The 21,739-nt window shown below is 43.9% G+C and overlaps 1 protein-coding gene across 1 annotated transcript in view; it reads left to right on the top strand.

Annotated features, from left to right (window-relative positions):
• The window catches only part of LOC126430853 (follistatin-related protein 5-like), a 221,283-nt gene that overhangs the window by 115,855 nt on the left and 83,689 nt on the right, over positions 1-21,739 (top strand). The window contains exons 6-7 of the mRNA XM_050090429.1: positions 8,916-9,013; positions 16,244-16,436. Of these exons, the coding sequence (XP_049946386.1) occupies positions 8,916-9,013; positions 16,244-16,436 (291 nt within the window). The remainder of the gene's footprint in view (positions 1-8,915; positions 9,014-16,243; positions 16,437-21,739) is intronic.

The following is a 21,739-nucleotide window of genomic DNA, read 5'->3' as shown; positions in this document are numbered from 1 at the left end:
TGGGCAGCCGAAAATCCACACTGGCTTCGTCAGGTGCAACATCAACGGCTGTGGAGCGCAACTGTATGGTGTGGCATATTAGGAAATTACATTGTGGGACCTTACATCTTCTGAGGCGTTCAAGACAGACATTCGTACGCACTCTTTCTGACGAATATTCTAGAAGTGGCAGCACTGGGAAGTCAACAGTGTATGTGGCTGCGACACGATGATTGTCCAGCTCACTCGTCCCGTGCTGTAAGGCGAATATTGAATGAGAATTTTCCTTGACGTTGGATGGGAATAAATTCTATTGTCAAATGGCCTGCGAGGTTCTCCGATTTGAGTCCTCTTGGCTTCTTTGTTTGGAAAGCACACAGAGGTGCAGTCTATGGCGAAACCTCGCCTACATCCGGCGATATGTGTCGTCGAATCGACAGCGCATGTCCTACAGTATCATCCACTGTAATTACATTTATTTGTCGTTCTTTCGAACGGAGATTGCAAATTCGCCTTTCCGTACTTGTTGAACAGTTTGAACTCATGCTTAAATAACGGATAAATTTATTTTCTTGGAAGAAAAATTTATGTTATTTTCTTGTGTGGTTACCAAATCATTGACAGTAATTTCTTTATTTCATTTACGTGTATACTAAATTGCATTGCAATATCAAAGAAGTGTGACACAGTGTTCTGCATGTAGCTATTACACGCTTACGTTCAGCATGAAACGAGGTTTCGTTAAGAAGAATATTTATTTTCAACAAAATGTTTTGTTCAATGAATGTATCCCATATGATATAATTCAGAGAAGCATAGGTGCAGACAGTTGTGCAACAGCATGTATTTTACCTCTAAGCAGCACACAGCCATATACAAGAGAAGGCAGGCCAAAACTTCCCTATAACATTTAGATATTTAATACCGTAGCTGCGTATAAGACCTCTTTATACACTCCTGGAAATTGAAATAAGAACACTGTGAATTCATTGTCCCAGGAAGGGGAAACTTTATTGACACATTCCTGGGGTCAGATACATCACATGATCACACTGACAGAACCACAGGCACATAGACACAGGCAACAGAGCATGCACAATGTCGGCACTAGTACAGTGTATATCCACCTTTCGCAGCAATGCAGGCTGCTATTCTCCCATGGAGACGATCGTAGAGATGCTGGATGTAGTCCTGTGGAACGGCTTGCCATGCCATTTCCACCTGGCGCCTCAGTTGGACAAGCGTTCGTGCTGGACGTGCAGACCGCGTGAGACGACGCTTCATCCAGTCCCAAACATGCTCAATGGGGGACAGATCCGGAGATCTTGCTGGCCAGGGTAGTTGACTTACACCTTCTAGAGCACGTTGGGTGGCACCGGATACGTGCGGACGTGCATTGTCCTGTTGGAACAGCAAGTTCCCTTGCCGGTCTAGGAATGGTAGAACGATGGGTTCGATGACGGTTTGGATGTACCGTGCACTATTCAGTGTCCCCTCGACGATCACCAGTGGTGTACGGCCAGTATAGGAGATCGCTCCACACACCATGATGCCGGGTGTTGGCCCTGTGTGCCTCGGTCGTATGCAGTCCTGATTGTGGCGCTCACCTGCACGGCGCTAAACACGCATACGACCATCATTGGCACCAAGGCAGAAGCGACTCTCATCGCTGAAGACGACACGTCTCCATTCGTCCCTCCATTCACGCCTGTCGCGACACCACTGGAGGCGGGCTGCACGATGTTGGGGCGTGAGCGGAAGACGGCCTAACGGTGTGCGGGACCGTAGCCCAGCTTCATGGAGACGGTTGCGAATGGTCCTCGCCGATACCCCAGGAGCAACAGTGTCCCTAATTTGCTGGGAAGTGGCGGTGCGGTCCCCTACGGCACTGCGTCGGATCCTACGGTCTTGGCGTGCATCCGTGCGTCGCTGCGGTCCGGTCCCAGGTCGATGGGCACGTGCACCTTCCGCCGACCAATGGCGACAACATCGATGTTTTGTGGAGACCTCACGCCCCACGTGTTGAGCAATTCGGCGGTGCGTCCACCCGGCCTCCCGCATGCCCACTATACGCCCTCGCTCAAAGTCCGTCAACTGCACATACGGTTCACGTCCACGCTGTCGCGGCATGCTACCAGTGTTAAAGACTGCGATGGAGCTCCGTATGCCACGGCAAACTGGCTGACACTGACGGCGGCACTGACGGTGCACAAATGCTGCGCAGCTACCGCCATTCGACGGCCAACACCGCTGTTCCTGGTGTGTCCGCTGTGCCGTGCGTGTGATCATTGCTTGTACAGCCCTCCCGCAGTGTCCGGAGCAAGTATGGTGGGTCTGACACACCGGTGTCAATGTGTTCTTTTTTCCATTTCCAGGAGTGTATTTGAAGAATCAACAGTTGATTTCACTGTTTCAGTGCATGTGGATCTGGGAGGATACACAAATGTGAAATAGCTTTCCTAAGCCCTTTGTGTTCGGCTACATTCTAGTCCATGTCGTATTTCCATACACAATCTCGTAGGTGAACGTGCATCTAGGTCGTAAGTTGGTTAAAGGAGAAATAAAGCTTTATTCTGGAAGCACAGGCCTGCATTAGGGTATAGAAACACGCAACCTGGTCCGGCAGGCCTGCTTGGCAGTGTTCCCAACGCAAATGCCGTTTTTGGTCACCATGCCCTCACATGCGAAGAAATTTCTCGAAATTTTAACTGCAGGTTTCAACGGGAACATTAACGAACGCTATATCACTGTAACCATCTTCTCAAGAGCTATCGGATGCAGTTATAGAAAGTATAGGGTTCTATTTAATGAAAGTGCTCGCTTCAGCATCTCCATTAATACCAGCGCTATAAAGACGAATGAAACAAAAACATACGTGATCCTCGACGCTCTAACATTTGCCTAAGGCCACGTTTCGATATGTGTAGCCGTCCACGAAGTAAAAGGGCTGTTACGTCTCACCAGACTCACCCTGTACGTATGTGTGTCATGAGACTGCCGGAAAGCCGGTCGCGTTAGCACGTCACTGGGGGGATTCGGAGAGAGGCGCCTGGCGGATTAACAACGAGGACCGATGTGCTGGCCGGCCTAAACGGAGGTTTTAGGTAGTAACCTACATACCCACTAGTTGAATACTCGGCTTCTTAGCTGCTACGCTTGTCCCGCATGATTTCCACGATTCGAAAACATTTATAAAACGTTCCCACTTTTTCTCATGGGATGCAGGCAGGTGTTGATACGAATGCACCAATTCCGTCTTTGGGAGTAGAGGTGAGGGGCAATGGAATCTATAAGGGCATCTGGCCACGCTCTACCACAAACACTGGCAAATCCAAAAATTAATATGTCGACCTCATACGTATACTGGATAAAGGTCAGAAAAAAGAAGAGGTAAGAAATTTATTAGTATACTAGGAATAGTGATAATTTCACTTCTCACACACAGGTCAAAGCGCAGTTGGCGAAGTACACCGACGGAAAAAAATGATCGCAACAGTAAACGATAATGAATGTAGAGTAATAAGATGTTGGGAATATACGTATTTGGCTAGGTGACAAATTTAAGTGATTAACACTGCAAGCCCACAGGTTAATATAAGCGTGAGACAGGTCATTGCAAATGTGAAATGCTGCTACATTAATAACCGGTGTAAACGGCAGAATGTTGAATGCAAGGATACGGGCGTGAATGCATTGTGTTGTATAGGGGCCGGACATCAGTTTGCTGGATGGAGTTCCATGGCTGTTGGAGTAGGCCGCTCAGTACAGGAAGGGTTAATAGTGGTTGTGAATGACGTTGCGGTAGTCTTCCGATGATGTGCAATACACGATCTATTGGAGACAGGTCTGCATTAGAAACGGCGAAGGCAATATGTCACACTCTATAGAATATATTGGGTTACAACACCGATATGAGGTCATACTTATTCTTTTGGAAAACGTGCCATGGGATGCTGTTTATGAAACGCAACACAACAGGTCGAATTACTAGATTTATGTAGAAAATTTTCAGTCAGGGTTCATGCGATAAGATGGCCGCGGTAGCCGAGCGGTTCTAGGCACGTCAGTCCGGAGCCACGCGGCTGCTACGGTCGCAGGTTCGAATCCTGCCTCGGGCATGGATGTGTGTGATGTCCTTAGGTTAGTTAGGTTTAAGTAGTTCTAAGTTTTAGGGGACTGATGACCATAGAAGTTAAGTCCCATAGTGCTCAGAGCCATTTGAACCATTGCATGCGATAATCATACGGAATCGCACCCAAGACCAAAACTCCAGATGTGTCTAACACGAATACCGGTTAGTTGAAGGCCCTTAGTCGGTCTCCTTCTAACCACCACACGGCCATCACTGGCACCGAGGCAGACCAGCTGTCATCAGAAAACGCAATAGACCTCCACCCAGCCCTCCAGTGGCGTCTCTCATGACACCACTAAAGTCGCAAATGGTGGTGGTTTATGGTTAGTGGAATACATGCTACAAGGCGTCTGGATCGGAGCCGTCCTCGACGTAATCGGCATCTAACATTTCGTTGTGTTACTGCAGTCCCAACTACTGCTCAGATTGCTGCTGCAGATGCAGTACGATGACGTTCCCTGTCGGTAGTGCCACGTGGCTGTCCGGAGGGCGGTCTTCTTGTTTCTTGCGACCGCATATACCCGTGTCCACCGCTGCCAGCAGCTATGTACGGTGGCTACAATCCGGTCAAGTCTTTCTGAAGTATCGTAAAAGAAACATCCAGCTTCTCGAATCGCCTTTACGCCACCACGTTCAAACCCAATGAGGTGTTGATAAAGGTGCCTTTGCCGCCTTAAAGACATTCTTGACTAACATCAACTCACCATGCCTAATCTCAATGGTAGCTAACTCTCATGACCGTTACATCGCGTATTCAAAGCAAATCTGATTTGTATCCTCATAGTGGCGCCACTAGCACCAATTTCATACGACTGGAGCGAAATCTGAATAGATATCATCTTTCAGATGTAGAAACAAACCTACCACAACCACTCGTTTCCTTTTTTTTGGTCTGTGTATTTAAGTTGGTTGTAGCTGGTTCCTGAATGCCATAAACCGCCATCTTCGCGCCAGAGAGCACGTCTAGCTGCTCCATGAACTTGTTTTAATATTTCGCCCAGTCAACAAATTTACCTCAGAGTCAGAACTGGTCACATTTCGTTGGACAAATCCTTCCCCCAGTAACAGAACTCCTGCAGAAGATCCCACTTCCTGTCAAGTCTTTTCAAAAGTTTATTTGCAGCGCGTGATGAAAGCTATCTGCTGTCGTGAAATAGTCACTATCTCTTAAGCCCGTTCAGAAGGGGCATGATTGATAATGAGAGTGCTAAACTGGACTCATCGTTGACAGCAAATTTAGTGTTGTCAACCCATTATAAGTTTATCAGTTAATCACTTCCTAATTGTTTCTTTATGATTTTAAGCGGAATGAAAACTACTGTTCATAATCTAATTTTAGCAACTCTACTTGAACTATTTAGGCGCCAAGGATGCTCTTTGTTGCAATATTTGCATATGAAGAAATGAAAATGCTGTTTAACATAACTTTAATGGTATGCTCGTAGTATTCCAATTTTCTGCAATATTTCCTACATTTAAACCTCATCCGAAATATCAAGTAATTGACCCGACGTTCATCTAGTTGCGGAAGCATTCTCGTAGTAATACACGAACACCCAGATAGTGGACCTCTGACAAGGTCTTCCCTAGAATTCCTGAGAAACCTTACATCAAGCTAGAAACAAGCCTTGACGTTACCATACAGTGGCTTCCACAAACATCGGAACAGGTAACAACGAAAAGATGCCACCTTCTGCAGAAATGTTATTGCTTGTTTTCTTTTTCTTTTTTTAGGTCTTTGTTTTGTCATTCATCTTTTGACTGGCTTCATGTGGCGCGCAACGAATTTATTTATCGTGCCAATCTCCTCATCGCAGTGTACCACATCCCTCTATGCCCACAATTATTCGTTATTTGTATTCGAATCTTCATCTACAGTTTGTACCCTCTACAGGTCCATGCAGTATCATGGAAGTTATCCCCTAACGTCTTAACAAATGTCCTATCATCCTGTCGCTTCTTTTGACAGTGTTCTCCGTTTGTTTGCTCGCCGACTATGCTAACAATCTTCTCATTTTTATCTTATAAAGCTATACAACTTTTAACACTATATTTTTTTAGCTCTATCTTAGACGCTTCGATTTTTGTCCCACATTCCATGTTTCACTACGTACAATTCTGTGCTCCAAATTTGCATTCTCAGAAATTTCTTCTTCGGATTAAATCCTGTGTTTAGTAACCAAAGACTATAGCATACAATGGATATTTTCGACATGATTTATTGCAAAATAAACGAAATTAATGATATTAAATTAAAAGTAGAAATTTTCACTTAACTGAGGGCAAAATAAGTAGAAAGACAAATAAATTGCATTATCTGACTTGGCGAAAGTATCAGGTAAACTCTAACACGTCCTAAAAATGCAAAACCTAAAAACCGGGTTCAGGTTACAGAGCACAATAAGAGTACACATATGCCATTGGCTACAACAACCCACAATATTTTTTCGATCTTGAGTACTGACTGTGGAAAATTATTTTTCGGTCAAGGTGGGAATTATTTTACAACGAGACTCTGTGAACACATACTAACAGTGGAAATAATTTATCAGTAGCCATCAAAGAACAAAGTAACGAAGTGGCATACATTCCATATTGATTGTAAATTTTACAAACAGCTCACAAAGGCAGGTAGCTCAAAAACGACGAATAAATTCAAAACTTTATCTTCGATTTAAAAAAAATCGAAATTACATTTTAATTCAGTCAAACTGCGGTCCGCAGATCGCACGCTGTCCGAATCACGTGTACTGCCTCTCTTCGTCTTCTACTTGTGACGTCGGCATGTATACCTGAACTACTATCTCAGGCGTTGGTCTGATGGGGACAACCCTGTCACTGAAGAGTTCACAGTAACTCACTCTCTTCCTTACCTTCCTATTGGTATTGAATCCTACTCTTGTTAAATCATTTTGTGTTAGGATTGCCCTACACTCATCGAACTTGGAATTCTTATCTTATTTTCACTTCGCGGACTCCCACAATACTTAGATTGTGCGGTTGAATTTTCCTTTCCAGGTTTCCAAGCTTCCCTACCAAGTTCAAACTTATGACACTCCATGCTCCGACTCGTAGAGTGTCACCCTTTCGTTGGTTATTCAATTTATCAGATTCCTGTTGTCTTCTGCATATTCATACTATTGATCATTGTTGGTTCTTCATCCTTTTCATGTGCAGTTTCCGCCTCAAGAGCAAGATAGTGCCCTGACCGTCTGTTCGCCCCTTCGCCCTGCCTGACAAGGCCCTTGGCAGAACGAGGATTGCTTCCACTGCGGAAGTCTTCTGCCGCCATTCCTGATGCGTTTTGTTTTCTTTTTTAATGAAGAAGTTACGTAGTGGCTAGGCTTTGATTGCCAATCTTAAGACGCTTCCCCTGTCTCAGGGGTACATTTCTGCGCTAAATGTTTAGCGATACCAGATGTGGCGGACCACGCTATACCTTGTAGTAATCTGATGGAAGGGTTAGGGTTTGGCAAATGCCTGTGAAAAGTTACCTGCCATCATTTGTAGTGCCAACAGTAAAGCGCTGAGTACCTGGTGTTTTGATAAGGCGGTGATTTTCCTTGCTAGGTTGTCCTTCACTTATTGCGTTTAAGAAACAACTAAATGCGGAAGGGTATGAACAGATTTTACAACATAGCGTAGTGCTTAGAGTTGATGAATACGTCGGAGACGATGTTTTTATCAGCATAACTCTGATAAAGCAGCATCTTTTCAGGCAATGTTGTTTGGGCAGTAACATCACTTAAATGGACTGGCCTGTCCAGGGTCTTGACCTGTACCCAACAGAACACCCGTTGTTTAGTTGGAAGGTCGACTTCGATCCAGACCATAGTGTCCGACATCGCTATTTTCTCCGGTTTTGGCCCTCGAGGAAGAATGGGCTGCCATTCCATCACAGAGATTGAGGCACTCTGTCAAAAGTATCCCCTGTAGAGTTCAGGCCGTCATTAAGACGAAGGATGGACATTCCCCATATTAACGTCCACTAATGTGCGGATGGTTTTCCTCAGACAGTCTACAGTGCAGAAGTGAGGACCAATAATTCTCTTGTGTTACGACCCTGAGGTATAGTCGACGCCTATGACATAACAACTAGATGGGATTCGTTGATAGAGGTCAACATTTCCGCATCAGTGACCTCTGGGCCGAATTCATGAACCATTTATCCTCTGGTATTAAGCGGGATTGCTGTAGGACACGCACGTTAATCTGTGATAAAAAACGACCGCTTCTCGCGAAGGGCTAGTTCCAGAGAGTCAGAAAAGCACCGATGAAATCAAGCTGTCTCCACTTCTCACAGTTTACATCCTCGTTTACTCAGTAATGATCCTATTGACGATGGGACATTAAGCCTTAGCTATGTTTTACCTTAACGCTCAGGGAAGCTGTAAAAAAATACATTTAACTAGATAGCCCATCATTCTGCCCGTAAGTTCCCAAGTTATAAAATTTCCTATCTCATAGGAACGCTATTATGGATACACCTTTACTGATATATTCGCTGAACTTTATTGCAAGTAAAATTTATTAGATGTGCTATTGTTTCCTATAACACTTTGTTGATTACGTGTGGATCATTAGTCACAGAAAAATTTGTCGTAAAAGATAATAATTTATAGCTTCGTCTGCGAGCGGCCAAATACGATATGATTGAATTCACACTACGCAGTATTGCCATTGATCATGATTTGATAATCTCCTCAGACGTTCTCTTTTCTGTAATGTGGTGAAGTGAAAATATTTTTTTTTTTTCAAATCAGAAATATTAGATTTATAAGACTCTTGTTTCTATGTTTTGTAGCTACGCCTCGGGTGAAAGTCACACCCCGAATCCAGTCGAAACGACCCGGAGAAGAGGCCACCATGTTCTGCCACGTCATCGGAGAACCTTTCCCTAAGGTAAATAATGGAAACTGTGTAAATTGTAGGAAGCAGTAGACAAACCGAACATTAAGAATTGTCTTCATGTGGGACATTAAAGGACATTTTAAAGCTTCCCACTTCGGTTGTTGTTGCTAATTATCCACTTTATTCAAGATCGCACGAATGGACAATCACGGCCTTAAGGGCCATTTTGATGTGCAATAGGTATTAATATATTGTAAAATTAATCGATCATTAAACCATGTTTGGAAGATGAGCACTGTTGCTGCCAGTAAACATTCTGGCTTTAATTTTGAAGCTTATACGTATAATAATTGGAAAATTTTGCAATATACTGTGCATACTGCGCTTGAAAGTTGGCCAGTCGTGCGAGCTTTAATAAAGCGAATACTTGTCACCAACGGCCGAAGTGGAAGACTCCTCTTTTTTATAGGGATTTGGATGAAAATAAACACTTTGTTTAGTCTGCAGTATGTATTATACATTCACAAAAGTTTAGTGTCAGAAACAATTAAATTTGTATCAGTAGCACATCTTCCGATTTCTTGTGGAGGCATTTCTTTTGTCGGTTTGAGTACAGTGACATCGTAAGTACGTTCCTGAAAAACCGCTCCCTGCGCTCTTTCCGATCACGTTCACTGTTAGAAAACAGTTGATTTGTACAGACTTGGTATTTATTGCAGCGTGTTAGGTGTTCCCCTGACTGATGCGAAGCTATGTTTCGAATAAACGACGTTTTCCCGTGATTTCGTTTCAGAGTTAACAGTGGAAACTGAGTCTGGTGAAAATACACGATAATAGAATCTAAAACATTCCAGCATACAAGTTCCTGAAAATGTGTTGTTGGCAAGATAGTAGCAAATGTGTAGTTACTTGTTCCCACCGACTTCACTAAAAAGTATTGGCCAAGTTCGTACAAACGTAGTTGAAATATAGTATTTCGAAAATGCTTTTACAATAAAAATCTGTTCCGATAGCAATATATATTATTTATTTTTAATTATATCTTTTAAAACTTTTTTATTTAAATACCTTAGAATATTCTGAGCAATAATGTATTTGTTTTCAGGTCCAGTGTTTTTATATTTATACACCCTACATTTGTCAAATTTATTCCATTTTGTTACGGTTCATGTGAGCACTGGTGAGCGGAGCCTCCCTCCATAACTCCTAGCCTTACTAGCTAGCTGGCAGTGTGTGATGAGCACCAGTATGTTCTACGCAGCAGCTCCGTGCACCAGCTCCTCACGGCATCTGGGTAACACACCGTCTTATTTTACATCATAACTAAAGGGATTGGACAAAAAGATGAAAAAAACACGAGAAATGCTTGCTTGAACAAAATGAATCGCTTAGTGCAGAAAGGCAACTATTTCAAAATATATTTCCCCTTTTTCTTGACGATTATGGTTCTAAGTAGATCAGTGCACTGTCTTGCAGGGAAAAGGAAACTTGTTTGCACGATAACATGGGTTCGCAGTGCCGTCAATTTTACATTCACTGCAGATAAGGAACTAGTCCGAAGCATGGTGGTGGAAGGAGGGAAGACACAGAGGATGACGTTGGTCAGCTCACAATCCTCAAGAAACGATAACAAGGTTTATACTGATCTTTCGTCGACTACGGAACTTGATGACCTACATTCTATAAAGGAACCTAGCTGAACGATGATTCGTATGGTAAATTCGCTCCTAGAAACCTGAAAAGAGTTCTCCCTATTCCAAAATACCATGAATTGACCTTCTCAGCTGAAAGTCTGCACAGTGCTACGTGCAACATAAATATTGCCGTCTTGACGATGGGTAATTTTCGACTGAGAAAAGCTGTACAACCTCTGGAAGTACGCCTACGTACCCGCAGCGCCTATAAAAAACAACAAAATTACGTGAAATAAACTTTAGTCTATAACTCTCAAGACAAGATGCAGGTTTGGGATTCAGTAGCATCATGTCCGACAACAACGACATCTCGTGCTTTAGACGCTGACTGGATAAGCAAAAAGTAAAATATTATTCAGAAACATTGAATTTCAAAAGAAGCACCATGATCCCAATATTAAATTGAGACTCCAGTATACTGCAGAAAAGGAACGTGTCGAGCACCATCAAAGACGTCCTCCTCTTTCTCCTTAGGTCATATTTGACTTTTACATGTATATAACTAACTGCAGGAAACCGATTTAGTTCAGTTTTCTGTCTCTACTGTAAAAGAAGAAAATATGGACACATTGCCTGTCCGCAGAAAACGGTTGAAATGCAGATGATAGCCAAGTCTGCAGGTTGCAGTGTTGTATTTGACCACCGATGGCACCTGTGCAATATCCACAACACACTGCAAGTGTCATAGGCGGTGACAAGAGTGTTTTATGTAATTGTGAATGCATTATGTCGGAGCTAAGTGAAGTGAACGTGGGCAAATAGTTGGTGTTCATATGACTGGTGTTCCGTAACCAAGACAGTGGTTCAAGAGACACCGCAGCGAAAATCATATCGTATGCAGGGAAAGCGGAAAACCATCTTACGCTAAGTCACAATTCATAATGCGGATGAACGTGTCTGTTCGCTGATCCTCACGAACAATCATTGATGAGGATTGTGAGGAAAAATAAGAGGACGACAGGTACAGAACTGAATGTCGCACTCGTGAACAAAATTTCATTCGTGGTTTTCTGTTTTGTTTTTTGAGTCATCAGTCTTATGACTGGTTTGACGCACCTAGCCACGAATTCCTATCGTGTGGGAACCTCTTCATTTCAGAGTAGCACTTACAAACTATTTCGTCAATTGTTTGCTGGATATATTCCCGTCTCTGTCTTCCCATTCAGTTTTATCCACTACAACTTCTTCTAGTGACATGAAAGCCACTGCTGCCTGGTATCTTAACAGATGTCCTACCGTCCTGTCCAATCTTCTTGTCAGTATTATCCATATTTTCATTTCCCCTCTTCTTCCCTTACCTTATCAGGTCACCTAATTTTCTGCATTCTTCTGTAGCATCACATCTCAAATGCATCGATTCTCTCTTGTTCCGGTTTACACACAGCCCAGGTTTCACTACCAAACAATGCCGTGCTCGAAACGTACATTCCAAGAAAGTTCTTCCTCAAATTAAGGCCTATGATTGGTACTGTTAGAGTTCTCTTGGCACGGAGTGCCCTTTTTCCAAGTCCTAGTCTGCTTTTAATTTCCTCTTGGCTCCATCCGTCTTCAGTTATTTTGCTGAATAAGTGGCAGAGATTTTTAACTTCATGTACTTCGTGATCACCAATCATGATGTTAAGATTTTCGTTGTTCTCATTTCTGCAGCTTATCATTACTTTTATCTTTTTCGATTTACTCTCAGTCCATATTCTGTTCTCGCTAGACAGTTCATTCCACTCAACACGTCTTGTAATTCTCCTTTATTTTCACTGAGGATGGTATTGTTACCAGTGAATCTTATCACTGATATCCTTTCGCCTTGAAATTTAATTCAACCCCTGAAACGTTCTTTTACTTCCGTCACTGGTGCTTCGATCTATAGAATGAACAGTAGAGTCAAAAGACTACATCCCTGTCTTACACCCTTCCTAATCCGAGCACTTCATTCTTGGTCTTCCACTCTGATTGGTCCCATTTGACTGTCGTACATATTGTATATTCTCCCTCTTTCCTCAGAGCTTACCGTTATTAGGCTTAGAATTTCTAACATCTTGCAGTATTTTACATTGTCAAACGCTTTTTCCAGGTCGACAAATCACAGGAACGTATCGATTTTTCTGTAGTCTTACTTCTATTATTAGCCGAAACTTGAGAACTGCCTCTCTTATGCCTGTTCCTTTCCTGATCGTCATCTTACACATCCTAAGTTTTGTTTTCCATTCCACTCTCCTGTATAATATTCTTGTCAGTGTCTTGGACACTGTTTCGCAGATTGTGCGATCATTTTCGCATTTGTCTGCTTTTGCAGTCTTCGGAAGTGTGGGGATGATGTTATTCTGAAAGTCAGATGGTATATCACCTGACTCATACTTTCTACGAACCAACGTGAATAGTCATTTTGTTGCCACTTCTGCGAATGATTTTAGGAATTCTGATGCATGTTATCTATCCTTGCAGCTTACTTGATTTAAAGTCATACAGTGATCTTTCTAATTCTGATTCCAATACTGGATCTCCTATTTCTTCTTCTATCACTTCAGTGTACTCTTTGCATCTATCCGCCCTCTTCTCTGCATTTAAGAGTAGAATTCGCATCTCACTCTTAATGTTACCGTTCTTGCTTTACAATTCACCGAAGGCGATTTTGTCTTTCCTGTATGCTGAGTCAGTTCTTCCAACAATTATTTCTCTCTCTATTTCTCCACATTTTTCAAGCAGACTATGCACCATAGCTGCCCTTGCAGTTCCTATTTATTTAATTCCTGGGTGACTTGTATTTCTGTATTCCAGAATTTTCCTGAACATCACTACTAAATTGTGATCTGAGTCTGAATCTGCTCCTGAGTACAGCTAAAATCCAATATCCTATTTCGGTATCTCTGCCTGACGTAACTGAAATCTTCCTGTATCTCCCGGTATTTTCCTAGTATATCTCCTCCTCTTGTGTTTCTTCAACAGAGTATTCGCTGTTACTAGCTGAAATTTATTGCAGCACTTAATTAGTCTCTCTCTTCCCTCATTCCTAGTACCAAGCCCATAATCTCCTATAACTCTTTCTTCCACTTCTTCTCCTACCACTGCATTCCAGTCCCCAATGGCTATCAGATTTTCATATCACTTTGCGTACTTAATTACCCTTTCAATATACTCATAGACTTTTCTATCTCTTCATCTATGGCTTGCTATGCCGGTATGTATACTTGAAATACCGTTGTCGGTGATGGTTTTCTATCGATTCTTATGAGAACAACCCTATCACTGAATTGTTCACAGTAACACACCCTCTGCCGTACCTTCCTATTCATAACGAATCTTACTGCCGCTATACCATTTTCTGCTGCTGTGGATATTACCCTATAGGCCTACTCACCTGACCTGATATCCTGTCTTCTTTCGATTTAACTACACATGCATCAGTGAAAGGACAAAGGGTTTCTCTTACACCCTCTAGTGCAGCAACACCCTCTGTGCCCCCCCCCCCCCCCCCCACCAGCATTTGTTGAGCACTTTAAAAATGTACCTGTATTGAGAAAACCTGCAGCGTATTCATAGGAATTTCCAGACAAGAAAACTGTTCGGGATGCCTGCTAATAGGCGTAAGAGGAGCAGCGTATATTGCTTGCTGCTCCTAGGGCTATTATCATTGGTTGCCTCTGTATATACAGATTGCCAAGATATCAAAAAAGGAGGGCGAATAATATGGAGGGTGTTGCAGAACTAGGTAGGAAGCTTTTGGCCTTTTCTCATGCATGTGCCAATGTCATAAACATCCTCCGCCATCTGCCTCCCTCCCCTCTACTCTCCCGCCACCCCGCATCCCCGTCACTTCTTGATTACGCCACAGGAGCGCGCGAAACACGAGGTACGGAAAAATGTGAGCAGCCTTTGCTGCTTTTGATCCCACTCGTTTCGCCGAATGGTTTTAAGCTGTCCCTAGTGGTTGCATGCTCTACACAAGAGCAACAATTTCGGTCGCACTGCACTCCAGGAGATTGAGACCGCTTTCAGTGCGGCTGCTGTCCCTCGATATCCTTGTAGAAGGGTTGAAGAGTCAATGGGGCGTCAGCAGCGACAAAAATTGTGAAGAACGTCGTCCTATTGCTCACCATACTACAACTGTCATTTTAGATCGCGAAATGTTGGGAATCAACGGCCAACAATAGAGGTTGTTCCATTGGCCTCCTCTATGCCAGCACTTAAGGCATTTTTGTATTGATTCTGAGCAGCAGTGGAGGGGGGCTGACGACCACTCCATCGCATGACACGCTCACGGTGGCGATGGGCAAATTGTGGAGGCAGTTGGTGCCAGTGTGACGTTATTAAACTACCTTATATATTACATGAGCTTTTGAGCTCTGACCTGCTTTTCGCATTTGGTGACACCTTGCTGTTTGAAGCGTCGTCGAGCCCAAATGTGATGTTGCAAGGCACCACGATTTTTCACCATTATAGAGGTAAGTTGTAGGCACGTTTGAGCCAAATTTCGAAACAATGCTTTAGTAATGTGTGACAGTTACGTGGTTCTGAAGAAGTGGTCCTTTTTCTTCGTTATGCATTAAACATTAATTTTTCTATTGCTAGGATAATATTCCATACTGAGGTCAGTAGCAGCTCGTAACTTTACGTTCGCTATTATCTCGCAAACGGCTTGTTTGCGGATCCATGTTCCCTCCAACGTTCTTCCTTCAGTTATCATATACCGGGTGATCAAAAAGTCAGTATAAATTTGAAAACTTAATAAACCACGGAATAATGTAGATAGAGAGGTAAAAATTGACACACATGCTTAGAATAACATGGGGTTTTATTAGAACCAGAAAAAGTTCACAAAATGTCCGACATATGGCGCTGGACAGCAAAACTGCTACCGTGACGGGTGAGAGGTACACCGATATGTTACAGAATCGCATCATCCCCAGCCTGGCTGATAAACACCTGCTGGAACGTACGATGTTTATGCAGGATGGCGCTCCACCCCATATTGCTATACGCGTGACAGATCTCTTGCATCCGTCCTATCAGTCCGTGCGATTATTGGCTTTGGGGTTACCTGAAGTCGGAAGTGTATCGTGATCGACCGACATCTCTAGGGACGCTGAAAGACAACATCCGACGCCAATGTCTCACCATAACTCCTGACATGCTTTACAGTGCTGTTAACAACATTATTCCTCGACTACAGCTATTGTTGAGGAATGATGGTGGACATATTGAGCATTTCCTGTAAAGAACATCATCTTTGCTTTGTCTTACTTTGTTATGCTAACTATTGCTATAGTGATCAGATGAAGCGCCATCTGTCGGACATTTTTTGCACTTTTGTATTTTTTTGATTCTAGTAAAACCCCATGTCATTCCAAGCATGTGTGTCAATTTGTGCCTCTCTATCTACATTATTCCGTGATTTATTCAGTTTTCAAATTTATACTGAGTTTTTGGTCACCTGGTACTTTCAACCACTGTCAGTTTCCGCTGCTAATCGGGATAAACCCCTGTGTTAATGGTATTTCGCTTCCAACCGATGTTGCGGCGAAATGACAGTGCGTAAATTTCGGTCTCTTGGTCATCTTGACTATGGTGGGTTCAAACGCGATGCGTTCGTCAGGTGGAGTGGCTGAAGAACGACGAGCCGCTGCGGCTGACGCAGCGCAAGTACGAGCTGGTGGGCAACGGCACGGAGCTGCGCGTGCGCAGACTCGCCTACGCCGACACGGGCGCCTACTCGTGCAGCGCGCGCAGCGCCGCCGGCGCCGCCACCGACCTCTCCTCGCTCGTCGTCCAGGACGACCCCGCGCCCAGTGAGTAGCAACAGGTGTCTGCTAGCCGCCGTCTGCTGTCTGCTGTCTGCTGGCCGCCGTCTGCTGTCTGCTGTCTGCTGCACCTCACCAGGCAGATCCCCGCTCGCGCACTCAGCCCTCGGCACTCCGCGTCCTCACGGCACCGATATACACGACGGTCGGTTCAGTTATCGTAATGGATTGCAGGAAGGAGAAACCAGAGGTCTACAACAGAATAAATAAATAAGTAAATACACATCGCGATTTAGTAGATGGTGCAGTTCAGCCAGCAATTTATAAGATAGTATATGAGTTTGCTCAGTTGTACATTTGAAAGGCTAATTGAGTTATTCAATAAGTTTCATCTAGTAATGACGCATACGCTGCCCGAAAACCACAAGAGAAGGATCTACTCATCTGATGAAATCCTTTTGTGGATTTTAAACTACGCCTTGTACCGATTCTCATAAGGGTGACTGGGTTACTGGTTTCTGGAGATGGCATTTCTTATGTACCGTCCTAATCTGGCTGTCATCTGACGATCTGTTTTACTGTACTACAACGGCAATTTTTAAAAAAAAATGTAGGTTCTTGTGGAGGGACTATCATCTGTGCTGCTCTAACTGCTTATTGGCAGGCAGGCAGGAAGGCAACGTTTTCCTGTAGCAAGACTTCGATGGGGTGCGACACTCTTCCTGGAAATTTAAATGTCGTGTGGCTAGGCCATCCCGGCGAGTAGACCGTTCGTCGGGTGCAAGTCTTCCCATTTGACACCACTTTGTTGACATGCGCGTCGATGGGGATGAAATGATGATGAAGACAACACAACACCCAGTGTCTGAACGGAGAAAATCTTCGACCCAGCCGGGAATCGAACCCGGGCCCTTAGGATTGATATTCTGTCGCGCTGACCACCCTTTTTTACTTTTTTCTTTTTTTTAAATCTCATTTTTTTCGCTTTTGTTCGTTGCATCTGCTCGGGGCGGACGTCGTAAGACATCCGTTCAAGTTCGTCGTTGATCGATTAACTCAGGTTTTTATTACACAGGGCAGCTGATCCTCTGACCGAACACGCTGAACTACCGTGCAGGCATCCACTCAGCTACCGGGGGCAGGCACTCTGTTTGTGTGGCGCTTGTTTATGGTGTGGCCTCTGGGCCCAGAACAGTTGCTGGCTAACAAACACATGCGGCCCGTTGGACTTAGATCAGTGGAATTGAGATCGTAGGCAACTTGTAGCCATCCCATAAATGAAATATATTCGCAGTTGTAAATATGGAGAAACATCAACTGTATAACTGAATGACGACAGTGAAAATTTGTACCGAATCGTGAGTGGAACCCAAAGTTACCGCATATCGCGAGCGTCGCCGTACCATGCGGCTAACCGAGCACGACCCACGGCCAGACCCAAACTTCCATGTGTGTACATCCTGTACCCATTCATCCATTACTTAAATTCCCGTACAGGGGAGATATTTTACTTTAAAGTTACTTGCCTAGTGTCGCGAATAAATATTTTACCGTACCTGTGTTATTCGAATTAAGATGCGGTGTTCCTTCGTAGTACAGGCACTGCATTATCGTATCATATCGTGTCGTATGAAGCTATCTTGTCCGTTCGTGCTACTGTGGCCCTAAATTGTTCCAGTAGGTTTCTGTTGTTGCATAGGTGACTGCTGGGCAAGCAAACGGACTTCTTGAAAATTGATGGGTCAGTCACAGTCCAGGTGGTGTTAGTTTAAAACGGGCATGGTCCGATACGCAAAACGATTTTATTCAAGTTGACACAGGCCGTGAAAGTCCTCTCTCTTGTATCAAAAGAGGAAGGAAGGATAATGACGGTCTAACATCGACAATGAGGTCACTAGAGATGGAGCACAAGAGCAGAAGCTTAGATTGATATTGTTAAGGATACTAAAGAAAATAGATAGTGCTCTTTCAAATGAACTATGTCTGGAATGATTTAAGGGAATCATGGAAATTCTAAACCTGGGTGGCAGAAGGCGAGTTTGAATATCCATGGTCACGAATGGAAGTCCGAGGTGTTAACCACTGTGCGATCTCGCTGTTATATCAAGCAACTGTGAAGTGCAATGTTGCTCGGATAACTTAATTTAAGGCAATAGCTCAAAAGACCAGTCTGTGTGATCACAACTTGTGGATAACCTCACATCATGAGTCATCACCTAGAATCGGACATAGATCTACGAGAGTGTGACAGTTGCAATAACCATATACAGACAAGTATCGACCTCCTAGTTCCCCGAAAAATAACTGTTTTGCATCGTTTTCATAAGCTGTACAACAAAACAACTTCCACCGCCAATGTGTTGCTACGGCGATTGAGCATTAGGATCCACCATGATATCTGCGTGTTTTAGACAAATTGGCGGAGAACATGTTAAAAGATTGTTTTGTCTTTATATTGTCTCCAATGAGATTAATCAGTAACTGGATATTTATACAGAGTATGTCACAATTAATTAAATAAATGCATACAGTTCAAAGTACACGATACCAGAAGAAAAATAGTGTCAGTAAACATAAGTTCCGAAATGGACCGTTTGGGTGATAATTGCGACTTTGTGGTTATGAGCCACTACTTACATATACATATACTTACATACACAGATATGCCAGTTTGTCTAAAACACGCAGATATCATGGTGGATCCTAATGCTCAATCGCCGTAGCAACACATTGGCGGTGGAAGTTGTTTTGTTGTACAGCTTATGAAAACGATGCAAAACAGTTATTTTTCGGGGGACTAGGAGGTCGATACTTGTCTGTATATGGTTATTGCATGTAAACACTGCATGCTGGTCCGTGGTGTGGTCTTTGGTTACATTTTCGACACGTGGAATTCTATACGGAATGGATACAACAGTACAGTATGCAGGCAGAGTGACACTCGTGTCAGTTGTTTGAGGAGTTTCAGCTGTGTTGTACGAGTGTTGGTGATAAGGTGGAACATTACAATAACGAGAAGCATGCAGATATGCATTTCATGTATGCTGGGCCAATGGCAGAGCACGGGAGACTGCACGCTTTTATCAAGAAGCATACACTTCCCGAAGACATCCAGAGAGTCAAACGTTTATCACGGGCGCATTAATGCCTCCGAGAAACTGGGAGCTTCACTTATTCACGAATTATACTTGCGCTTAAGGGTACGGTGCTGGAAGCAGTGGATCACTCTCCTCGAATCTGGAGAAGGAGACGTCTGCCACAAGTGTCTGGAAAATGCCACAGTAGTGTCTGGAGAATAATGCGTCACAATGCGATATACTCGTGCCACCTCCAATGGGTTGGCTGTCTTAGTGAGAGAGACTTTCGCCCTACACTAATGTTCCGTCGGTGAAGGCTACTACAAGCTGTAGCCAACCATACGTCTGACAATAACACTTTATTTATAGATGAAGCAGTGTTCGCTCTTGTTGGTTAGTTTAACTACCACAGTTCTCATGTTTGAAGTCATGTAGGCTCCAATCCAAATGCTGTGCATGTGTCTCCACTACGTGATGGTCTTATTGGGCTGTATATGTTTCCAAACAAGTTCACAGAACCGAATTACATTCGGTTTCTGTGGCATCTTCTCCCAGGATTTGCGTGAGGATGTTCCGTTGGAACAAGCCAGAAGCTGTGGTACACACATCAAGCACCGGCATTTTCTGCTGCTTTAGTCAGACGATTTCTAACACGGCGATACGGCCAAAGATGGACTGGGCGAGCAGGACCTGCGTCGCGACCGCTTAGCGACATCTGAGGTCATCACTCCCTTAGAACTTAGAAATAATTAAACCTAACTAACCTGAGGACATCACACACATCCATCCCGAGGCAGGATTCGAACCTGCGACCGTAGTGGTAGCATGGTTCCAGACTGAAGCGCCTAGAACCGCTCGGCCACTCCGGCCGGCTGACCTCTGGGTAAGACCACTTGGTCTGGACCCCGTGAATTTCAATGCTTGGGGCTACCGTAAAGAACTCATGTACGCCAGTCAGGTTAACACGATTGAAGAACTGGAGCAGACATGTCAGCGCCTGTCAAAAATTTTGAAGTTTTCCAGGAGGTTTGAAAGTATTCGAAACTCATTGCGGCAACGTGGATTGACTTGGATCCGTGAACAACACGTTGGACGACACTTTGCACGCGTTCAACTACAAGGACAGTCATGTAACTGCTGTCACATTCAGTAAAAATAGCTGCACTTCTAAGAAAGTATCTCAAATAACTTTTGTTTATGTGTCCAGTATTTATGGCTTTTCCTAATTGCGGTAGCGTTTATACGGAGACGTCAGCGGTTGCTGGAAACCACGAAGTTGCAAATACCTCGCAAACACTTCGTTTGCGGACGTATGTTTAGCAAGAATTTTTTCCTTCTTGTATTGTGTACTTCCAACTGTATGCGTTAACGTCATTAATTATCACACACCCTGTACATTTATATCAGATAATAGGATAGATAATATATATGTATATTTATATATATGCCCAGTTAATAGCTTTACAGAGTGAGGTGTTCAAAATGGCTCTGAGCACTATGGGACTCAACTGCTGAGGTCATTAGTCCCCTAGAACTTAGAACTAGTTAAACCTAACTAACCTAAGGACATCACAAACATCCATGCCCGAGGCAGGATTCGAACCTGCGACCGTAGCGGTCTTGCGGTTCCAGACTGCAGCGCCTTTAACCGCACGGCCACTTCGGCCGGCCAGAGTGAGGTGTCACAGATGTGAAGAGACTGGGTGTTCGTGCAGGAGGAGCATATTTGAGATCTACATCTACATTCTACATCTACATTTATACTCCGCAAGCCACCCAACGGTGTGTGGCGGAGGGCACTTCACGTGCCACTTTCATTACCTCCCTGTCCTGTTCCAGTCGCGTATGGTTCGCGGGAAGAACGACTGTCTGAAAGCCTCTGTGCGCGCTCTAATCTCTCTAATTTTACATTCGTGATCTCCTCGGGAGGTATAAGTACGGGGAAGCAATACATTCGATACCTCATCCAGAAACGCTCCTTCCCGAAACCTGGCGAGCAAGCTACACCGCGATGCAGAGCGCCTGTCTTGCAGAGTCTGCCACTTGAGTTTGCTAAACATCTCCGTAACGCTATCACGGTTACCAAATAACCCTGTGACGAAACGCGCCGCTCTTCTTTGGATCTTCTCTATCTCCTCCGTCAATCCGATCTGGTACGGATCCCACACTGATGAGCAATACTCAAGTATAGGTCGAACGAGTGTTTTGTAAGCCACCTCCTTTGTTGATGGACTACATTTTCTAAGGACTCTCCCAATGAATCTCAACCTGGTA

Source organism: Schistocerca serialis, chromosome 1, assembly GCF_023864345.2.
Source record: "Schistocerca serialis cubense isolate TAMUIC-IGC-003099 chromosome 1, iqSchSeri2.2, whole genome shotgun sequence".
NCBI classification, from domain to species: domain Eukaryota; kingdom Metazoa; phylum Arthropoda; class Insecta; order Orthoptera; family Acrididae; genus Schistocerca; species Schistocerca serialis.
This window is presented reverse-complemented; position numbering and strand designations above follow the sequence as displayed.